This window comes from Mus caroli, unplaced genomic scaffold (genome assembly GCF_978045245.1).
Source record: "Mus caroli unplaced genomic scaffold, Mus_caroli_1 scaffold_14, whole genome shotgun sequence".
Taxonomy (NCBI): domain Eukaryota; kingdom Metazoa; phylum Chordata; class Mammalia; order Rodentia; family Muridae; genus Mus; species Mus caroli.
Genome location: NW_028227269.1, coordinates 10797940 through 10815216, shown reverse-complemented (window position 1 = coordinate 10815216; position 17277 = coordinate 10797940). Strand labels below are relative to the sequence as shown.

Genomic DNA, 17277 nt, shown 5'->3' with positions numbered 1-17277 from the left:
TTATCCAAATTCTTAGATACATACAAGTTGCTTAAACAGTATACTGCTGCATAGATATACAAGCAGACTCCCAATAATTAACAGAATATATAAAATGTTTCTATGCTATACATATTACAAATACTTTTTGACACTTAAATCACAGGATCAAATAGAAAGGTCAAAATGGAAGTGGTTGAGTTTCTGTTGCATATTCCAGAGAGTAGCAGCTGTGGCTATCCAGTTTCCTTACAGCGACACAAGGAAGAATGTGAGGAGCAGAGTGGTTGCTTGGTTACCAGTACAACTAGCCAGGTTTAGACAGGTAACAGTTGAACTATTGGGTTCCAAGCCATCAGCTTGGATTGGCCGTAGCAAAGGCCTTGAAGGAACTGCACTGGTCTCTGCCCTGGGATCTGTAAAATCTGCTTCAGAGCACTGGTGAAAAGCAAGCACCATCCAGGCACCCTTTCCCCACCACTTGTTTTCATCTGGTCCTTTACACATTCTTGGCTTCTAGCAGAACTGCTTGAGCTAAGCATTCAAGTGCAGTTACTACGACGGCCTTGAACAGCGGGCTGTGTGCAGAAGGCATCCTCAGGAAAGCCACTCAAAGCAGCTACTCACCTCCACGGGCAGCATCTGTGTGGTGTTGTAGAGGGAGCGGCAGATCTTCAACACCTCCTCCCCCAGGCTCTGCTTGTTCTCCTCTGTACACCTGGTCAGCATCGCAGTCACCAGTCTCACCCATGGACTGTTGGCTACGCTGCTCCTCAGAGAAATATGTAAAACATTGGAGGTGATTAAAGCGTTCCGCACTGTGATAAATTAAAACAACAAAGACAAAGAGTCCCACTTTCTGAAATAAAGTGCTTTTGGTGGCTTACACTCAGTGTACAAATATGTTCCTTTAGGCTATTCTGCATAGGCTACTGTGGTATGAACAAGCAGTAGGCAACACTGGGACAGTAGGTGTACAGACAATTCAGACTCTTAAGCTACAGACCCAGTCTCAAATTCTGACCCCATGGCAGAACTGTCAACACTAGACTGTGCATCTCTCACCCTCTGCTCTGGTGATTTTTAAGAGGAGCCTAGGACTCAGTAACCTGCACTTAACAAGCAAGTGCAGCCCTGAGTAGCCTTAGCAAGATCACTGGAAGCACTTCACAATGACAATGGAGGTCCTATGGTGAGCAGAAAAGGTGTGATAACCAGACATGGGAGAACAGAAGGGACTGAGGGTCACTAGTTCAAGACCAGAAGCCCACATAACTAGACTCTGTCTTGAACAATAACTAAACAGTTCAGGTAAAATCCCACTCTTTAGAACATAGTCAGGAAACCATCACTGTCACGGTGACAGAGACCTAATCCACACATCCTTTCTTTCTAAAAGAATCTGCTTAGAAAAAACAAAAGAACACAGCTCTCCTCAGTATGCATCCGGAATTCCTAACAGCCCCACCCTGGGGCTCAGGGGGAGAGCATCTCCCAGATGTTTTCACTGCTCTGAGCTGCTCCAGGGTAAGTCATTTTCAGGGAGGCTTCTTTCTTCTCATACCAAGATATGGAGACCTCACTGGCCTAGGACAGAATCGCTTGCTGGGTTCTGAGAAAGCTCAGTACTGGAGCGAATAGGCCTGAGCTGAAGCACAGAGACACATGCTTCTTGCCAGTGGAAACAGCTTCAGATAGGTGATGTGTTCAAAGGGAACCTGGCCACTTCTCCTAAAGGGAAGGGTGAGGCTATGTCCAACAGTACAAGGACAAGACTGGGGCCCCCTTAACTCTGAGTGTCAGCTGCAAGCTCAGCAGGACAGAAAGGAAATGACCCAAACCTGCGACCGGGCCAGTCCTCCTTAGAACTCTGTCTTCCTCACTTGTTAGCTGTGTGAAGCCTTAAGTCCCTTAACTTTTGAGATCCAAGTCTTTCATCTGTATAATTAGGTAACACTATCTGTGCATGTTTGTTGTGTGGATGGTTGGTAATAATGTATGTAAAGTACATGCTCAATATTGTGAGTACTTAATAAATGGGAATTATTTGTTCCATATGAATTCTCAAGGTAGCACTGAAAGCATTGTTTAAAATAAATCAGGCAAGAAATTTCTTTGTGAAAGACCAGAACAAACTTATTGTGCTTGTATCTTAAATCAGACATGGTTATGGTACTTCTGAAGAAAACATTTGGGCTTAGGTACAGGGAAATAGAAAGATAATCCAACATTTCAAAAACAATTTAAATTGTCTTTAAAGTCTCTCTCACACGTAAGGAAGATGCTCTCCAGGCCCCACCCTTACCAAGGAGCCAGTGGCAGTGGGTAGTCCCTGGGGATGAAGTTATGGCTATGGGTAGATTCCCATGCTGCAGTGGACAGTGCCTCATCCACAAACATATGGGCAGCAGTAACTGGACTTGGTGGGTTACCAAAAAAAAAAAGAAGAAGACATGGCTTTGGAAGGGGGCATGTTGGTAAGATATGAGGACAGTTTGAGGGGGAAATGGAGGATAGATCATATTTTGTTATATACATGTATGAAATTCTCAAAAAGAAAAAATAAAATTAAAGTGATGGAAAGAGAGAAACTCACTATTACAGTACATAACAAGCGCTTGGCTAAGATGCAAATATTAAATGTGTGCAGGCAGGAATAGGGAAACAAAAGCAAATGTGTGGAGAGCTGCGTTGGTGGAATTCACTAGTTCAGAACATATGCCTTAGTATAAGAGTGTCTGAACCCTCGATGTATGTGTGTGGAAGTACATACACATTCACTGGCTCTGCTGAAGACATCATTACATTTTCAAAACTGACATTCAGACATAAGATGCCAATTATCTTAAGACTTACACACATTCACTTCTCATAGGTGGCCAAGCTTGCAAGAGTAAAAGCAAGTGCTGAAATTCGACCTCATGGTGACTAGACTCCAGGAGCTCCGAGAACAGAGTGTAACGGTTTTCTTCATTCTCAATGTCAGCTATGTCCACCTGGAAGAAGCAACACACATTGGAAACTTGTGGCAATGCTGAACTGGTTCACAGAAGACTCTGCATGTGACTGAGAAAAGAACCTTGAAAAACTGGCAATTTGCTGAATGAAAATGAAATAGCATCTAAAACCAAACCAGAACAGAAATTTACCATGGTTTGGATGTTGTTTGTCACCTAAAAGTTCTTAGGTGGAGTCTCCTTAGAGGAGCTTATAGGTTCCAAGGTCACTGGTGGGATGACCTTCAAAAAGGCTTCGGATGCTACTCTTCCTATAGACTTGATTAACGACCTTTTAAACTGCCCCCATCAAAATGTGGCATAGTCAGGAAGGCCCTCATCAGAGCTAAACCAATGCTCGTGCCCTTGAGCCTCTGTACCCATAAGTGACATAAACCCCTGCTCATTACAGACTCAGTATGCCTCAGGCATTTCATTCCAATAGTGAAAAACCACAGTAATATGCAAACCTTCAGGAGTTTTGAGTCTTAAGCACAGTATCACAAATTATGGAGAGCTGGAGGGCTGCACAGGGACCTCAACTTGCCTTAGCAAAGTAAGATGTCTACACACAGTGTCACTGGCCTCTTAACATGCTAAAATACAAATTGCTGTTATAGTTGAAAGTAATTATTCCAGCATACTTAACATTAAATGGATTTTGGAAGTTTAAATTGTCCAAAATTAACTCCTAATGTTCATCAGAAAGCCATGTGAAACATGTGCCTAGAAATTCTTCTAATTTGAACCACAGATTTTATGCAAGTTCCTTTGTCACAAGATGCTTTGGCTACATGCATATCATGTAAATCAAACACAGTATTTATTCCCAGTCTGTTTCTAACACAAGAGAAGCCCTGTCAGTCTCACAGCATCCACTCCCTCCCACTGGATAACCAAAGGGCTTCTCTTCTAACCATGGCAGGTGCAAAACAAGTCAGGCATGCAGTATGTCTCTGGGCAGCAGGGGGCAGGGGGGGTAGGGAGCAGGGTGGGGAATGTCAGCCATTTTAAGTTGAAAAGTGGTTTTGATATAAAAGCCAGTCAGTTCATCTCCTTTGCTAGTTTCTCTTCACAGGTTCTCAGTGATTAGGGGCACAGACAATCGTAACGGTAAATGCATGATGATATGTGTTCACAGGATTCAGATCATCACTCCTTGAAAGGAGAATGAGAATGGATTTCACTTACACACTAACTAAATTGTCTGGGCAAATGCATGTTTCCAAAACATTGATTTAATGGCCATGGTGGCTCTGATCTAAGACACCATCTGAGGAGTCTCACACCATGAGTTTTGCAGTGTTGCAAATGGTCATGTGGACTATGAAATTCAGTAATTACTATGGGAAGCCTGGTTTCCACAGTGAACTGCCAGATGCTACAACGCCCACCTTTGAGCCTCAGGCCATTCATCTGCGGAATAAATAGCCCTGTAGCACTTTACAGTTTTGAAATAATTCCATGGTACAGCAAGTGAGTTGACCCCTACCACAGCTCTGTGTTGGGGACACTAGGGTTAGAAACCTCCTGGAACATACAGATACTGGCTTAACTGTCCTGGGACTGGAGCTCTCAAGTGACAGCCAAAAGAAAATCTGAGTATCATGTTCTGAAGAGAGGGCCCACTGTGAGATAAGCTCAACATTATTTAAGCAAGGCTTCCAGCTGAAAGCAGACAATTGTCTTGGATAGTAAGAAGCACAAATTCAAGACTTCCAGCTCTCCTTACCAAACCTCATCACCTTCAACCTGTCTCCAGCCTCTAGTTCTTCTGATCTGTCTTGCTCACAATTACACACATTCTGCATCAGCTACTGGAACTTTCCTTATCCTGACATGTTCTTCATGCAGAAACTGGAGGAGCTCAGAGCCCCGTTGCCTTCCCAGGGAAGGCCCAGGTTACTTGCCTGAGTTGTAAGGCATGCCTACAATCCACACCTTCCCGTTGCACTTTGCTTCTTAGTAATTAAACCACAAGATGTGTAATGAGTACTTGTGGAGCGAATGAACTGAGTGGACAAGCTTACAAATGAGTGACAATTTATCTTTCATAAGACAATTTAGGACCAATACTATTGACTTCTCCTGAACTTGCCATGAAGTTTTGGTCGGTTTTATTATTGATGACAGAAACTGGTTTGTTGGAATTATGTTCACCATCAGACTTCAGGAAAGCTCCTTGCTCTGGGCCTCATTTTCTTTACTGGAAAAATGGGCTTTAAAAATACCAGAAGTCTCAGGTAAGGTGGGTACTGCTTGATGTCTGCACTGGAAGAGGAGTCAGTCACTGACTGATCTCTTCCTGTGCTGTAATCTTAGTTTCTATGCAAGAGTTTATGCGAGCAAAAGTTTGTGCTGAAAAGTAATGCATGGCACGCAGACTGCTGCACCACCCACAAGCAGCATCCACACTAATCAGAGGATTCCTGATACAGACGTTCCTCCCTCTACAACAATGTGTTTGTGTTTGGGATCAAGCACACCAACTACACCAAGCTCAAGACTGGACTGAGGATTCGGGACACAGACAGAGATGGTCTAGTCTGGAAGAAACAGACTTAACAGAGAGTGGATTTAATAAGAAGAAACACAAACTTAAGAGATGGGTAAAAACCCAGATACTATTGCATATGCCAGCAAGATTTTGCTGACAGGACCCTGATATAGCTGTCTCCTGTGAGGCTATGCCAGTGCCTGGCAAACACAGAAGTGGATGCTCACAGTCATCTATTGGATGGAACACAGGACCCCCAATGGAGGAGCTAGAGAAAGTCCCAAGGAGCTGAAGGGTTCTGCAACCCTATAGGCGGAACAACAATATGAACTAACCAGTACTCCCAGAGCTCGTCTCTCTAGGTGCATATGTAGCAGAAGATGGCCTAGTCAGCCATCGGTGGAAAGAGAGGCCAATTGGTCTTGCAAACTTTATATGCCCCAGTACAGGGGAGTGCCAGGGCCAAGAAATAAAAGTGGGTATGTAGGGGAGCAGGGTGGGGGAAGGGTATAGGGAACTTTCAGGATAGCGTTTGAAATGTAAATAAAGAAAATATCTAATTAAAAAAAAAGAGATGGGTAAAGTGTTTTAGTCTTTCTTAGAAGGGGGAACAAAATACTCACAGGAGGAAATATGTTAAAAAAAAAAGTGTAGAGTGGAGACTAAAGGAAAGGCCATCCACAGACTGCCCCACCTGGGGATCTATTCCATAGACAACCACCAAAACTAGGCACTATTGTAGATATCAACAGGTGCTTGCTGACAGGAGCCTGATACAACTATCTACTGAGAGGGTCTGCCTGAGCCTGACAAATGCAGAGGTGGATGCTTATAGCCAACCATTGCAATGAGCATGGGGTCCCCAGTGGAAGAGTTAGAGAAATGACTGAAGGAGCTGAAGGGGTTTGCAACCCCATAGGAAGAACAACAATATCAACCAAGCAGACTCCCCAGAGCTCCCAGGGACTAAGCCACCAACCAAAAAGTACATGGAGGGGCCCATGGCTCCAGCCACATATTAGCAGAGGATGGCCTTGTTGGGCACCAGTGGGAGGAGAGGCCCTTTGTCCTGTGAAGACTCAACGCCCCAGTGTAGGGAAATGCCAGGGTGGGGAGTCAGGAGAGGGTGGGTGGGGGAACACCCTCATAGAAGCAGAGGGAGTAGGATGGCATAGGGAGTTTGGGGAGGAGGACTGTGAAAGGGGATAACATTTGAAATGTAAATAGAAAAAATATCCAATAAAGTTAAAAAAATGAATTGAACATATTGTAACTCAAAGAACAAAATATTTGTTAAATATTTCCCCTTATTTCAATTTATAAAAAAAGAGATGGGTATAGTCACACCCAACAAATCCAGGGTATTTGCATAACACACAGCATGAAACAGGAAGATACTGTATGAAAATGAAAAGATATTTAATAAGTTGCCAGAGAAGAGACAAAGAAGGCTGCACACTCATGGGTAAGGACTAAGGACACAGAATGCCGACTGCTTGGATCTGAAATGGTGCAAGTGCAGGTGAAAAGATGGAGGTGGGAACTGTAAAAGCCCTCACAACTCTGTAATTGACAGTTTTCCTAGAGGAACAGATGCAAACACAGTGGAATTCCTCTGTGACTTACGGAGGCCATGGAGTGGGGACTTAGGCCTGGAAAGTAAGAACTTTTACTCCACTACACACTGGCTGAGAGACTACTCAGAGTTGAGCCTCTATACCCAACAGTTTGGCAGAAGGAAGGCATAATAGCTCCCTTGAAATAGAACTCTGGTTTTAATTTTTTCGGCCCCAGCTTCCTATGTATTAAGAATTGAATCAGCTACCTCCCATAGCAAACCTCCTCTAGCAGCAGGATGTGCAATAAGAACCTGAGAAGTAGGAATTATGAGTTTACGATGATTTCTTAGCAGCAATCCCTGGTTCCACAGCTGAATTTGTGTGAACTTTAGTTCTCTCTATAAACTTCAATGCAGTTACTGGAAGAACAGTGGACTGAGAACTGCTTCCTCCAGCTTTGGACAAAGCTCAAAGGAAATCCAGTTTCCATTTTATGTATTTTATCTTATTTTTTTTTCTTTTAATATGGACAAGTAACTAAACCCAGAGCCAGACCCTGATGGTGGGGCTCTAGAAACAAGAAGCAAGCCTTTTTAAAAGCCACTGGAAAGAGTAAATGAGAGAAAACAAGAGAACGGTCCCTCACCACATTTCCCATCACGGTTCCTAGGGTCTGTGTGGCTTTGCCTTCACACTGAAAGCATCTGCCAAACTGCCGGTTACCTGGGTCATATAGCGAGTTCTTCAGTTCTGCTTTACTCAAGGGAGAGATGATGGCTAGTACCCTCTGCTAAAGAGAGATGTGTAAGGTTTCTACAGGAGTTTCCATAGCAACCTCTCTTAGGCTGGCCCCATTCCTGAAAGTAAAGGTGTCTGGCTACATGTGAAAATGCAAGGGGCACGCCCTTCTCCCGTGCTCATTACACGGTTTAGGAATGAGACCCTGGAGTTAATTTTGAAAGACAGCTTTTGTCAAGAATGAGAAAGATGCCCTCTTTCTGACAAGCCAACTGGATAACCTGTCCATTCTGCCATAGTTTGTTTCTGACAGAAGACAAGAGACTCTTGGTTTAGAGACAGACCTTTTGTACTCACAGGAACAGCAGCATCGAGGGCCTGAGCAATTCCTCAAGTCCTTCGGCTCAGAAGCAGCACTTAGGAAAGTGATACACACACTAAGTGGTTGTGAAGAGCCCCAGACTTGAAGACTATGAATTTGGTATAATGAACAGCAAGTCTATGTGCTCTGCTCCATGGGAAATAGCACATTTATCCTCCATGCTGTCTTCTATAAAAAAACGCCCTCAAAAAGAATCCTGAACAAAGCTAATTAGTTCTTCTTCTGAGCCTTGCTAAAATGTGAGAGATCTAAAGAAAACTATTTAGCAATAACTGTTTGAAATTTCTGTAATTATTATGTTGGGAAAGTGCCAAAAATGTTTTAATTTTTTTAGCTTTTCATTAATATATATGTCCATGCTTGTGAGTGTATATGTATGAGTATAGAAGCCTAAAGTAGATGCAGAGAATCCTTCTTTAGGACTTTTCTGCCTGATTCTTCATGCCAGAGTTCCCTAGACACACTCAGAGTTTGCCCGTAGGACTAGTCTGGGCAGCTTGTTCTGGGCTCTCGTTTCCATATTACAGGTGGGTGGGTGGTCATGGCTGACTCAGGTCCACTTGTTTGCAAAGCAAGTCCTTTAATTGCTGAGCTGCCTTCTCAGGCCAATGAAGACTATTAAACTCTTTAGTAAACAGCATCATATGAAGGTTAAAAACAACGTTCAAGATCTAAGGGCTAACCAGCTTTTAAAGAGTAGTATTTATTCTGACATCTGAGGTAGAGATAACTCAATGAGTTTGAGAAGGTACACCTCTGACTCATGAGTGTACATGATAGGGACTTACAAGTTTTGTTTATATACATCAACACATAATGTTCAAACTCTTGTCAGGCTCCTTACATATTCCCTTTATTAAGTCTAATCCCTTGTAGTATTCTCTTTCATAATTCAAGAAATTAGAGAACCATACAAGTAAATAATGGGAGTTTGGGTTTTCAAAAGCTTATAGGCTCATTTGTTCCTTCCCTGGTTAAGAACCATGCTAGAATGCTCTCAGCATACTACAAAATCCTGTATCATTCCAACTTATTATGAACTTATTATGCCTCCAATTTTTCAGTGGTAAATTTTTTTTTTACTCATAATCAAATTGAGTAGTCAGTAGAGAAAAAGTAAATATCTGCCTTAGTTAGGGTTTCTATTGCTGTGAAGAAACACAATACCAAGGCAACTCTTTCCCAGTTTCCCTTCGGAAAATCTCCTATCCCCTTCTCCCTCCCACTGCTCCCCAACCCACCCACTCCCATTCCTGGCCTTCCCCTATACTTGGGGATAGAACGTTCACAGGACCTAGGGGCTCTCCTCCCATTGATGACCGTGATGACTGACTAGGCCATCCTCTGCTACATATATTGCTAAAACCACAAGTTACACCATGTGTTTCTTTTCCTTTTTTTTTTTTTTTGAATTAATTTTTTATTAGGTATTTTCCTCATTTAAATTTCCAATGCTATACAAAAAGTCCCCAATACACTCCCCCCCCACCCCGACTCCCCTACCCACCAACTACCACATTTTGGCACTGGCATTCCCCTGTACTGGGGCATATAGAGTTTGCAAGTCCAATGGGCCTCTCGTTCCAGTGATGGCCTACTAGGCCATCTTTTGATACATATGCAGCTAGAGTCAAGAGCTCTGGGGTACTGGTTAGTTCATAATAATGATCCACCTATGGGGTTGCAGTTCCCTTTAGCTCCTTGGGTACTTTCTCTAGCTCCTCCATTGGGGGCCCTGCGATCCATCCAATAGCTGACTGTGAGCATCCACTTCTCTGTTTGCTAGGCCTTGGCATTGTCTCACAAGAGACAGCTATATCTGGGTCCTTTCAGCAAAATCTTGCTAGTATATGCAATGGTGTCAGCATTTGGAAGCTGATTATGGGATGGATCCCTGGATATGGCAGTCTTTAAATGGTCCATCCTTTCGTCACAGCTCCAAACTTTGTCTCTGTAACTCTTTCCATGGGTGTTTTGTTCCCAATTCTAAGAAGGGGCACAGTTTCCACACTTTGGTCTTTGTACTTCTTGAGTTTCATGCGTTTAACAAATTGTATCTAATATCTTGGGTATCCTAAGTTTTTGGGCTAATATCCAATTATCAGTGAGTACATATTGTGTGAGTTCCTTTGTGATTGTGTTACCTCACTCAGGATGATGCCCTCCAGATCCATCCATTTGCCTAGGAATTTCATAAATTCATTCCTTTTAATAGCTGAGTAGTACTCCATTGTGTAAATGTACCACATTTTCTGTATCCATTCCTCTGTTGAGGGGCATCTGGGTTCTTTCCACTTCTGGCTATTATAAATAAGGCTGCTATGAACATAGTGGAGCATGTGTCCTTCTTACCGGTTGGAACATCTTCTGGATATATGCCCAGGAGAGGTATTGCTGGATCCTCTGGTAGTATTATGTCCAATTTTCTGAGGAACCGCCAAACTGATTTCCAGAGTGGTTGTACAAGCTTGTAATCCCACCAACAATGAAGGAGTGTTCCTCTTTCTCCCCATCCTTGCCAACATCTGCTGTCACCTGAATTTTTTATCTTATCCATTCTGACTGGTGTGAGGTGGAATCTCAGGGTTGTTTTGAATTGCATTTCCCTGATGATTAAAGATGTTGAACATTTTTTCATGTATTTCTCTGCCATTCGGTATTCCTCAGGTGAGAATTCTTTGTTCAGTTCTGAGCCCCATTTTTTAATGGGGTTATTTGATTTTCTGGAGTCCACCTTCTTGAGTTCTTTATATATATTGGATATTAGTCCCCTATCTGATTTAGGGTAGGTAAAGACCACCCAATCTGTTGGTGGTCTTTTTGTCTTATTGACGGTGTCTTTTGCCTTGCAGAAGCTTTGCAACTTTATGAGGTCCCATTTATCGATTCTCGATCTTACAGCACAAGCCTTTGCTGTTCTATTCAGGAATTTTTCCCCTGTACCCATATCTTCGAGGCTTTTCCCCACTTTATCCTCTATAAGTTTCAGTGTCTCTGGTTTTATGTGGAGTTCCTTGATCCACTTAGATTTGACCTTAGTACAAGGAGATAGGAATGGATCAATTCGCAATCTTCTACATGGTAACAGCCAGTTGTGCCAGCACTATTTGTTGAAAATGCTCTTTTTTCCACTGGATGGTTTGTGATCCCTTGTCAAAGATCAAGTGACCATAGGTGTGAGGGTTCATCTCAGGGTCTTCAATTCTGTTCCATAGGTCTACTTGTCTGTCGTTATACCAGTACCATGCAGTTTTTATCACAATTGCTCTGCAGTACAACTTTAGGTCAGGCATGGTGATTCCACCAGAGGTTCTTTTATCCTTGAGAAGAATTTTTGCTAGCCTAGGGTTTTTGTTATTCCAGATGAATTTGCAGATTGCCCTTTCTAATTCATTGAAGAATTGAGTTGGAATTTTGATGGGGATTGCATTGAATCTGTAGATTGATTTTGGTAAGATAGCCATTTTTACAATGTTGATGCTGCCAATCCATGAGCATGGGAGGTCTTTCCATCTTCTGAGATCTTCTTTAATTTCTTTCTTCAGAGACTTGAAGTTCTTGTCATACAGATCTTTCACTTCCTTAGTTAGAGTCATGCCAAGGTATTTTATATTGTTTGTGACTATTGAGAAGGGTGTTGTTTCCCTAATATCCTTCTCAGCGTGTTTATCCTTTGTGTACAGAAAGTCCATTGACTTGCTTGAGTTAATTTTATATCCAGCTACTTCATTGAAGCTGTTTATCAGGCTTAGGAGTTCTCTGGTGGAATTTTTAGGGTCACTTATGTATACTATCATATCATCTGCAAAGAGTGATATTTTGACTTCTTCTTTTCCAATTTGTATCCCCTTGATCTCCTTTTGTTGTCTAATTGATCTGGCTAGGACTTCAAGTACAATGTTGAATAGGTAGAGAGAGAGTGGACAGCCTTGTCTAGTCCCTGATTTTAGTGGGATTTCTTCCAGCTTCTCACCATTTACTTTGATGTTGGCTACTGGTTTGCTGTAGATTGCTTTTATCATGGTTAGGTATGGGCGTTGAATTCCTGATCTTTCCAAGACTTTTATCATGATGGGGTGTTGGATTTTGTCAAAGGCTTTCTCAGCACCTAACGAGATGATCATGTGGTTTTTGTCTTTGAGTTTGTTTATATACTGGATTATATTGATGGATTTCCATATATTGAACCATCCTTGCATCCCTGGGATGAAACCTACTTGGTCAGGATGGATGATTGTTTTGAAGTGTTCTTGGATTCGGTTAGCGAGAAATTTATTGAGGATTTTTGCATCAATATTCATAAGGGAAATTGGTCTGAAGTTCTCTATCTTTGTTGGGTCTTTTTGTGGTTTAGGTATCAGAGTAAGTGTGGCTTCATAGAATGAGTTGGGTAGAGTACCTTCTGTTTCTATTTTGTGGAATAGTTTGTGAAGAACTGGGATTAGATCTTCTTTGAAGGTCTGATAGAACTCTGCACTAAATCCATCTGGTCCTGGGCTTTTTTTGGTTGGGAAACTATTAATGAATGCTTCTATTTCTTTGGGGGATATAGGGCTGTTTATATCATTAACCTGATCTTGATTTAACTTTGGTACCTGGTATCTGTCTAGAAACTTGTCCATTTCATCCAGGTTCTCCAGTTTTGTTGAGTATAGCTGTTTGTAGAAGGATCTGATGGTGTTTTGGATTTTTTCAGGATCTGTTGTTATGTCTCCCTTTTCATTTCTGATTTTGTTAATTAGAATACTTTCCCTATACCCTCTAGTGAGTATGGCTAAGGGTTTATCTATCTTGTTGATTTTCTCAAAGAACCAGCTCCTTGATTGGTTGATTCTTTGAATAGTTCTTCTTGTTTCCACTTGGTTGATTTCACCCCTGAGTTTGATTATTTCCTGCCCTCTACTCCTCTTGGGTGAATTTGCTTCTGTTCGTTCTAGAGCTTCTAGGTGTGTTGTCAAGCTGCTAATGTGTGCTCTCTCTAGTTTCCTTTTGGAGGCACTCAGAGCTATGAGTTTTCCTCTTAGAAATGCTTTCAGTGTGTCCCATAAGTTTGGGTTTGTTGTGGCTTCATTTTCATTAAACTCAAAAAAGTCCTTAATTTATTTCTTTATTCCTTTCTTGACCAAGGTATCATTGAGAAGAGTGTTGTTTAGTTTCCACATGTGTGTTGGCTTTCTATTATTTATTTTGTTATTGAGGATCAGCCTTAGTCCATGGTGGTCTGATAAGATGCATGGGAAAATTTCAATATTTTTGTATCTGTTGAGGCTTGTTTCATGACCAATTATGTGGTCAACTTTGGAGAAGGTACCGTGAGGTGCTGAGAAGAAGGTATATCCTTTTGTTTTAGGATAAAATGTTCTGTAGATATCTGTCAGATCCATTTGTTTCATAACCTCTGTTAGCTTCACTGTGTCCCTGTTTAGTTTCTGCTTCCATGATCTGTCCATTGGTGAAAGTGGTGTGTTGAAGTCTCCCACTATTATTGTGTGAGGTGCAATGTGTGCTTTGAGCTTTACTAAAGTATCTTTAATGAATGTGGCTGCCCTTGTATTTGGAGCATAGATATTCAGAATTGATAGCTCCTCTTGGAGGATTTTACCTTTGATGAGTATGAAGTGCCCTTCCTTGTCTTTTTTGATGACTTTGGGTTGGAAGTCGATTTTATTCGATATTAGAATGGCTACTCCAGCTTGTTTCTTCCTACCATTTGCTAGGAAAATTGTTTTCCAGCCTTTCATTCTGAGGTAGTGTCTATCTTTTTCTCTGAGATGAGTTTCCTGTAAGCAGCAAAATGTTGGGTCCTGTTTCTGTAGCTAGTCTGTTAGTCTATGTCTTTTTATTGGGGAGTTGAGTCCATTGATATTAAGAGATATTAGGGAAAAGTAATTGTTGCTTCCTTTTATTTTTGTTGTTAGAGTTGGCGTTCTGTTCTTGTGGCTGTCTTCTTTTAGGTTTGTTGAGGGATTACCTTCTTGCTTTTTCTAGGGCATGGTTTCCGTCCTTGTATTGGTTTTTTTCTGTTATTATCCTTTGAAGGGCTGGATTTGTGGAAAGTTAATGTGTGAATTTGGTTTTGTCCTGGAATACTTTGGTTTCTCCATCTATGGTAATTAAGAGTTTGGCTGGGTATAGTAGCCTGGGCTGGAATTTGTGTTCTCTTGTATAAGATCTGTCCAGGCCCTTCTGGCTTTCATAGTCTCTGGTGAAAAATCTGGTGTAATTCTGATAGGCTTGCCTTTATATGTTACTTGACCTTTTTCCCTTACTGCTTTTAGTATTCTATCTTTATTTAGTGCATTTGTTGTTCTGATTATTATGTGTCAGAAGGAATTTCTTTTCTGGTCCAGTCTATTTGGAGTTCTGTAGGCTTCTTGTATGTTCATGGGCATCTCTTTCTTTAGGTTTGGGAAGTTTTCTTCTATAATTTTGTTGAAGATATTTGCCAGTCCTTTGAGATGAAAATCTTCATTCTCATCTACTCCTTCCTATTATCAGTAGGTTTGGTCTTCTCATTGTGTCCTAGATTTCCTGGATGTTTTGAGTTAGGATCTTTTTGGATTTTGAATTTTCTTTGATTGTTGTGCTGATGTTCTCTATGGAGTCTTCTGCACCTGAGATTCTCTCTTCCATCTCTTGTATTCTGTTGCTGATGCTCATATCTATGGTTCCAGATTTCTTTCCTAGGGTTTCTATCTCCAGCATTGCCTCAATTTGTGTTTTCTTTATTGTCTCTACTTCCCTTTTTAGGCCTTGGATGGTTTTATTCAATTCCATCACCTGTTTGGTCTGGTTTACCTGCAATTCTTTAAGGGATTTTTGTGCTTCCTCTTTAATGTCTTCTACCTGTTTAGTAGTGTTCTCCTGCAATTCTTTAAGGGATTTTTGTGCTTCCTCTTTAATGTCTTCTACCTGTTTAGCAGTGTTCTCCTGTATTTCTTTAAGTGTGTTATTAAAGTCCTTCTTGATGTCCTCTACCATCATCATGAGATATGCTTTTAGATCTGGGTCTAGCTTTTCCAGTGTGTTGGGATGCTCTGGACTGGGCAAAGTGGGAGTGCTGGGTTCTGATGATGGTGAGTGGTCTTGGTTTCTGTTAGTAAGATTATTACGTTTACCTTTCGCCATCTGGTAATCTCTGGAGTTAGTTGTTATAGTTGTCTCTGTTTAGAGATTCGAGCAGAGGCTGTGTTCCACTCACCAGAAGTCTTAAGATCCCGTGGCGGGTGTCCAGGGTAGCTGGTGGGTGTCAGCCGACTCTGCGCCCTAGCTACCCCGATGCTGGTGGGACCGGAAGGGGCTTGTGCCCCTACTCAGGCCGGTTTTCTGTTTCCCTAACTAATGCAGTCTCAGGTCCCGCGTGATTGGCTTTGACACCATGTGTTTTCTTTGATTGGTGGTTTAGTTCCAAGGAGCTCTGGGGGTACTGGTTAGTTGATATTAATGTTCTTCCTATGGGGATTCAGACCCCTTCAGCTCATTGGGTACTTTCTCTAGCTCCTTCACTGGGGACCTTGTGCTCAGTCCAATGGATGATTGTGAGCATCCACTTCTGTATTTGCCAGGCACTAGCAGAGGCCCTCGGGGGGCAGCTGTATCAGGCTCGTCAGCAGGCTCTTGTTGGCATCTGTCATAGTGTCTGGGTTTGGTGGTTGTTTATGGGATGGATTCCCAAGTGGAGCAGTCTCTGGATGGTTGTTCCTTCAGTCTCTGCTCTGAACTTTGTATCTGTAACTACTTTCATGGGTATTTTTTCCCCCTTCTAAGAAAAATTCTGAGCTTCTGGGGTAATATCCACTTATCAGTGAGTGCATATCATGCATGTTCCTTTGTGATTCGGTTACCTCACTCAAGATTATATCCTCCAGATCCATCCATTTGTCTAAGAATTTCATAAACTCATTGTTTTTAATAGCTCCATTGTGTAACTATACCACAGTTTCTGTATCCATTCCTCTGTTGAGGGACATCTGGGTTCTTTCTAGCTTCTGGCTATTATAAATAAGGCTGCAATGAACATAGGGGAGTATGTGTCCTTATTACATGTTGGAGTATCTTCTGGGTATATGCCCAGGAGAGGTATTGCTGGATCTTCCAGTAGAACTATGTCCAATTTTCTGAGGAACCGCCAGACTGATTTCCAGAGTGGTTGTACAAGCTTGCAGTCCCACCAGCAATGGAGGAGTGTTCCTCTTTCTCCACATCCTCCACAGCATCTGCTGTCATCTGAGTTTTTGATCTTAGCCATTCTGACTGGCGTGAGGTGGAATCTCAGGGTTGTTTTGATTTGCATTTCCCTGATGATTAAGGATTTTGAACTTTTTTAAAGGTGCTTCTCAGCCATTCAGTTGAGAATTCTTTGTTTAGCTATGTACCCCATTTTTTAATAGAGTTATTTGGTTTTCTGGAGTCCAACTTCTTGAGTTCTTTATATTTATTGAATATTAGCCCCCTATCACATTTAGGATTGGTAAAGATCTTTTACCAATCTGTTTGGTCTTATTGACAGTGTCATTTGCCTTACAGAGGCTTTGCAATTTTATGAGGTCCCATTTGTCAATACTTGATCTTACAGCATAAGCCATTGGTGTTCTGTTCAGTAATCTTTCGCCTGTACCCATATGTTCTAGGCTCTTCCCCACTTTCTCCTCTATAAATTTCAGTGGCTCTGGTTTTATGAGAAGATCTCAGAAGATGGAAAGATCTCTGATGCTCATGTATTGGCAGGATTAATATAGTCAAGATGGCTATCTTGTCGAAAGCAATCTACAGATTCAGTGCAATCCCTATCAAAATTCCAACTCAATTTTTCACTGAGTTAGGAAGGACAATTTGCAAATTCATGTGGAATAACAAAAATCCTAGTATAGCAAAAACTATTCTCAACAATAAAAGAACCTCTGGTGGAATCACCATCCCCGACCTCAAGCAGTACTACAGAGCAATTGTGATAAAAATGGCATGGTACTGGTACAGTGACAGACAGGTAGATCAATAGAACAGAATTGAAGACCCAGAAATGAACCCACACACCTATGGTCACTTGATCATTGACAAAGGAGTGAAAACCATACAGTGGTTTTCCAATGGTGCTGGTTCAACTGGCGGTTATCATGTAGAAGAATG

At 41.8% G+C, this 17277-nt stretch overlaps 1 protein-coding gene across 4 annotated transcripts in view; it reads right to left on the bottom strand.

The window, feature by feature from the left end:
- Nbas (NBAS subunit of NRZ tethering complex) overlaps positions 1 to 17277 on the bottom strand; it is a 301235-nt gene that overhangs the window by 17805 nt on the left and 266153 nt on the right. For 2 of the 4 annotated variants that reach the window (XM_029484416.1, XM_029484417.1), the window contains exons 49-50: positions 2836 to 2975; positions 607 to 748 (exon numbers count right to left, since the gene is read on the bottom strand). In XM_029484416.1, the coding sequence (XP_029340276.1) occupies positions 607 to 748; positions 2836 to 2975 (282 nt within the window). The remainder of the gene's footprint in view (positions 1 to 606; positions 749 to 2835; positions 2976 to 17277) is intronic. The other 2 variants (XM_021178925.2, XM_021178926.2) reach the window with 1 other exon arrangement.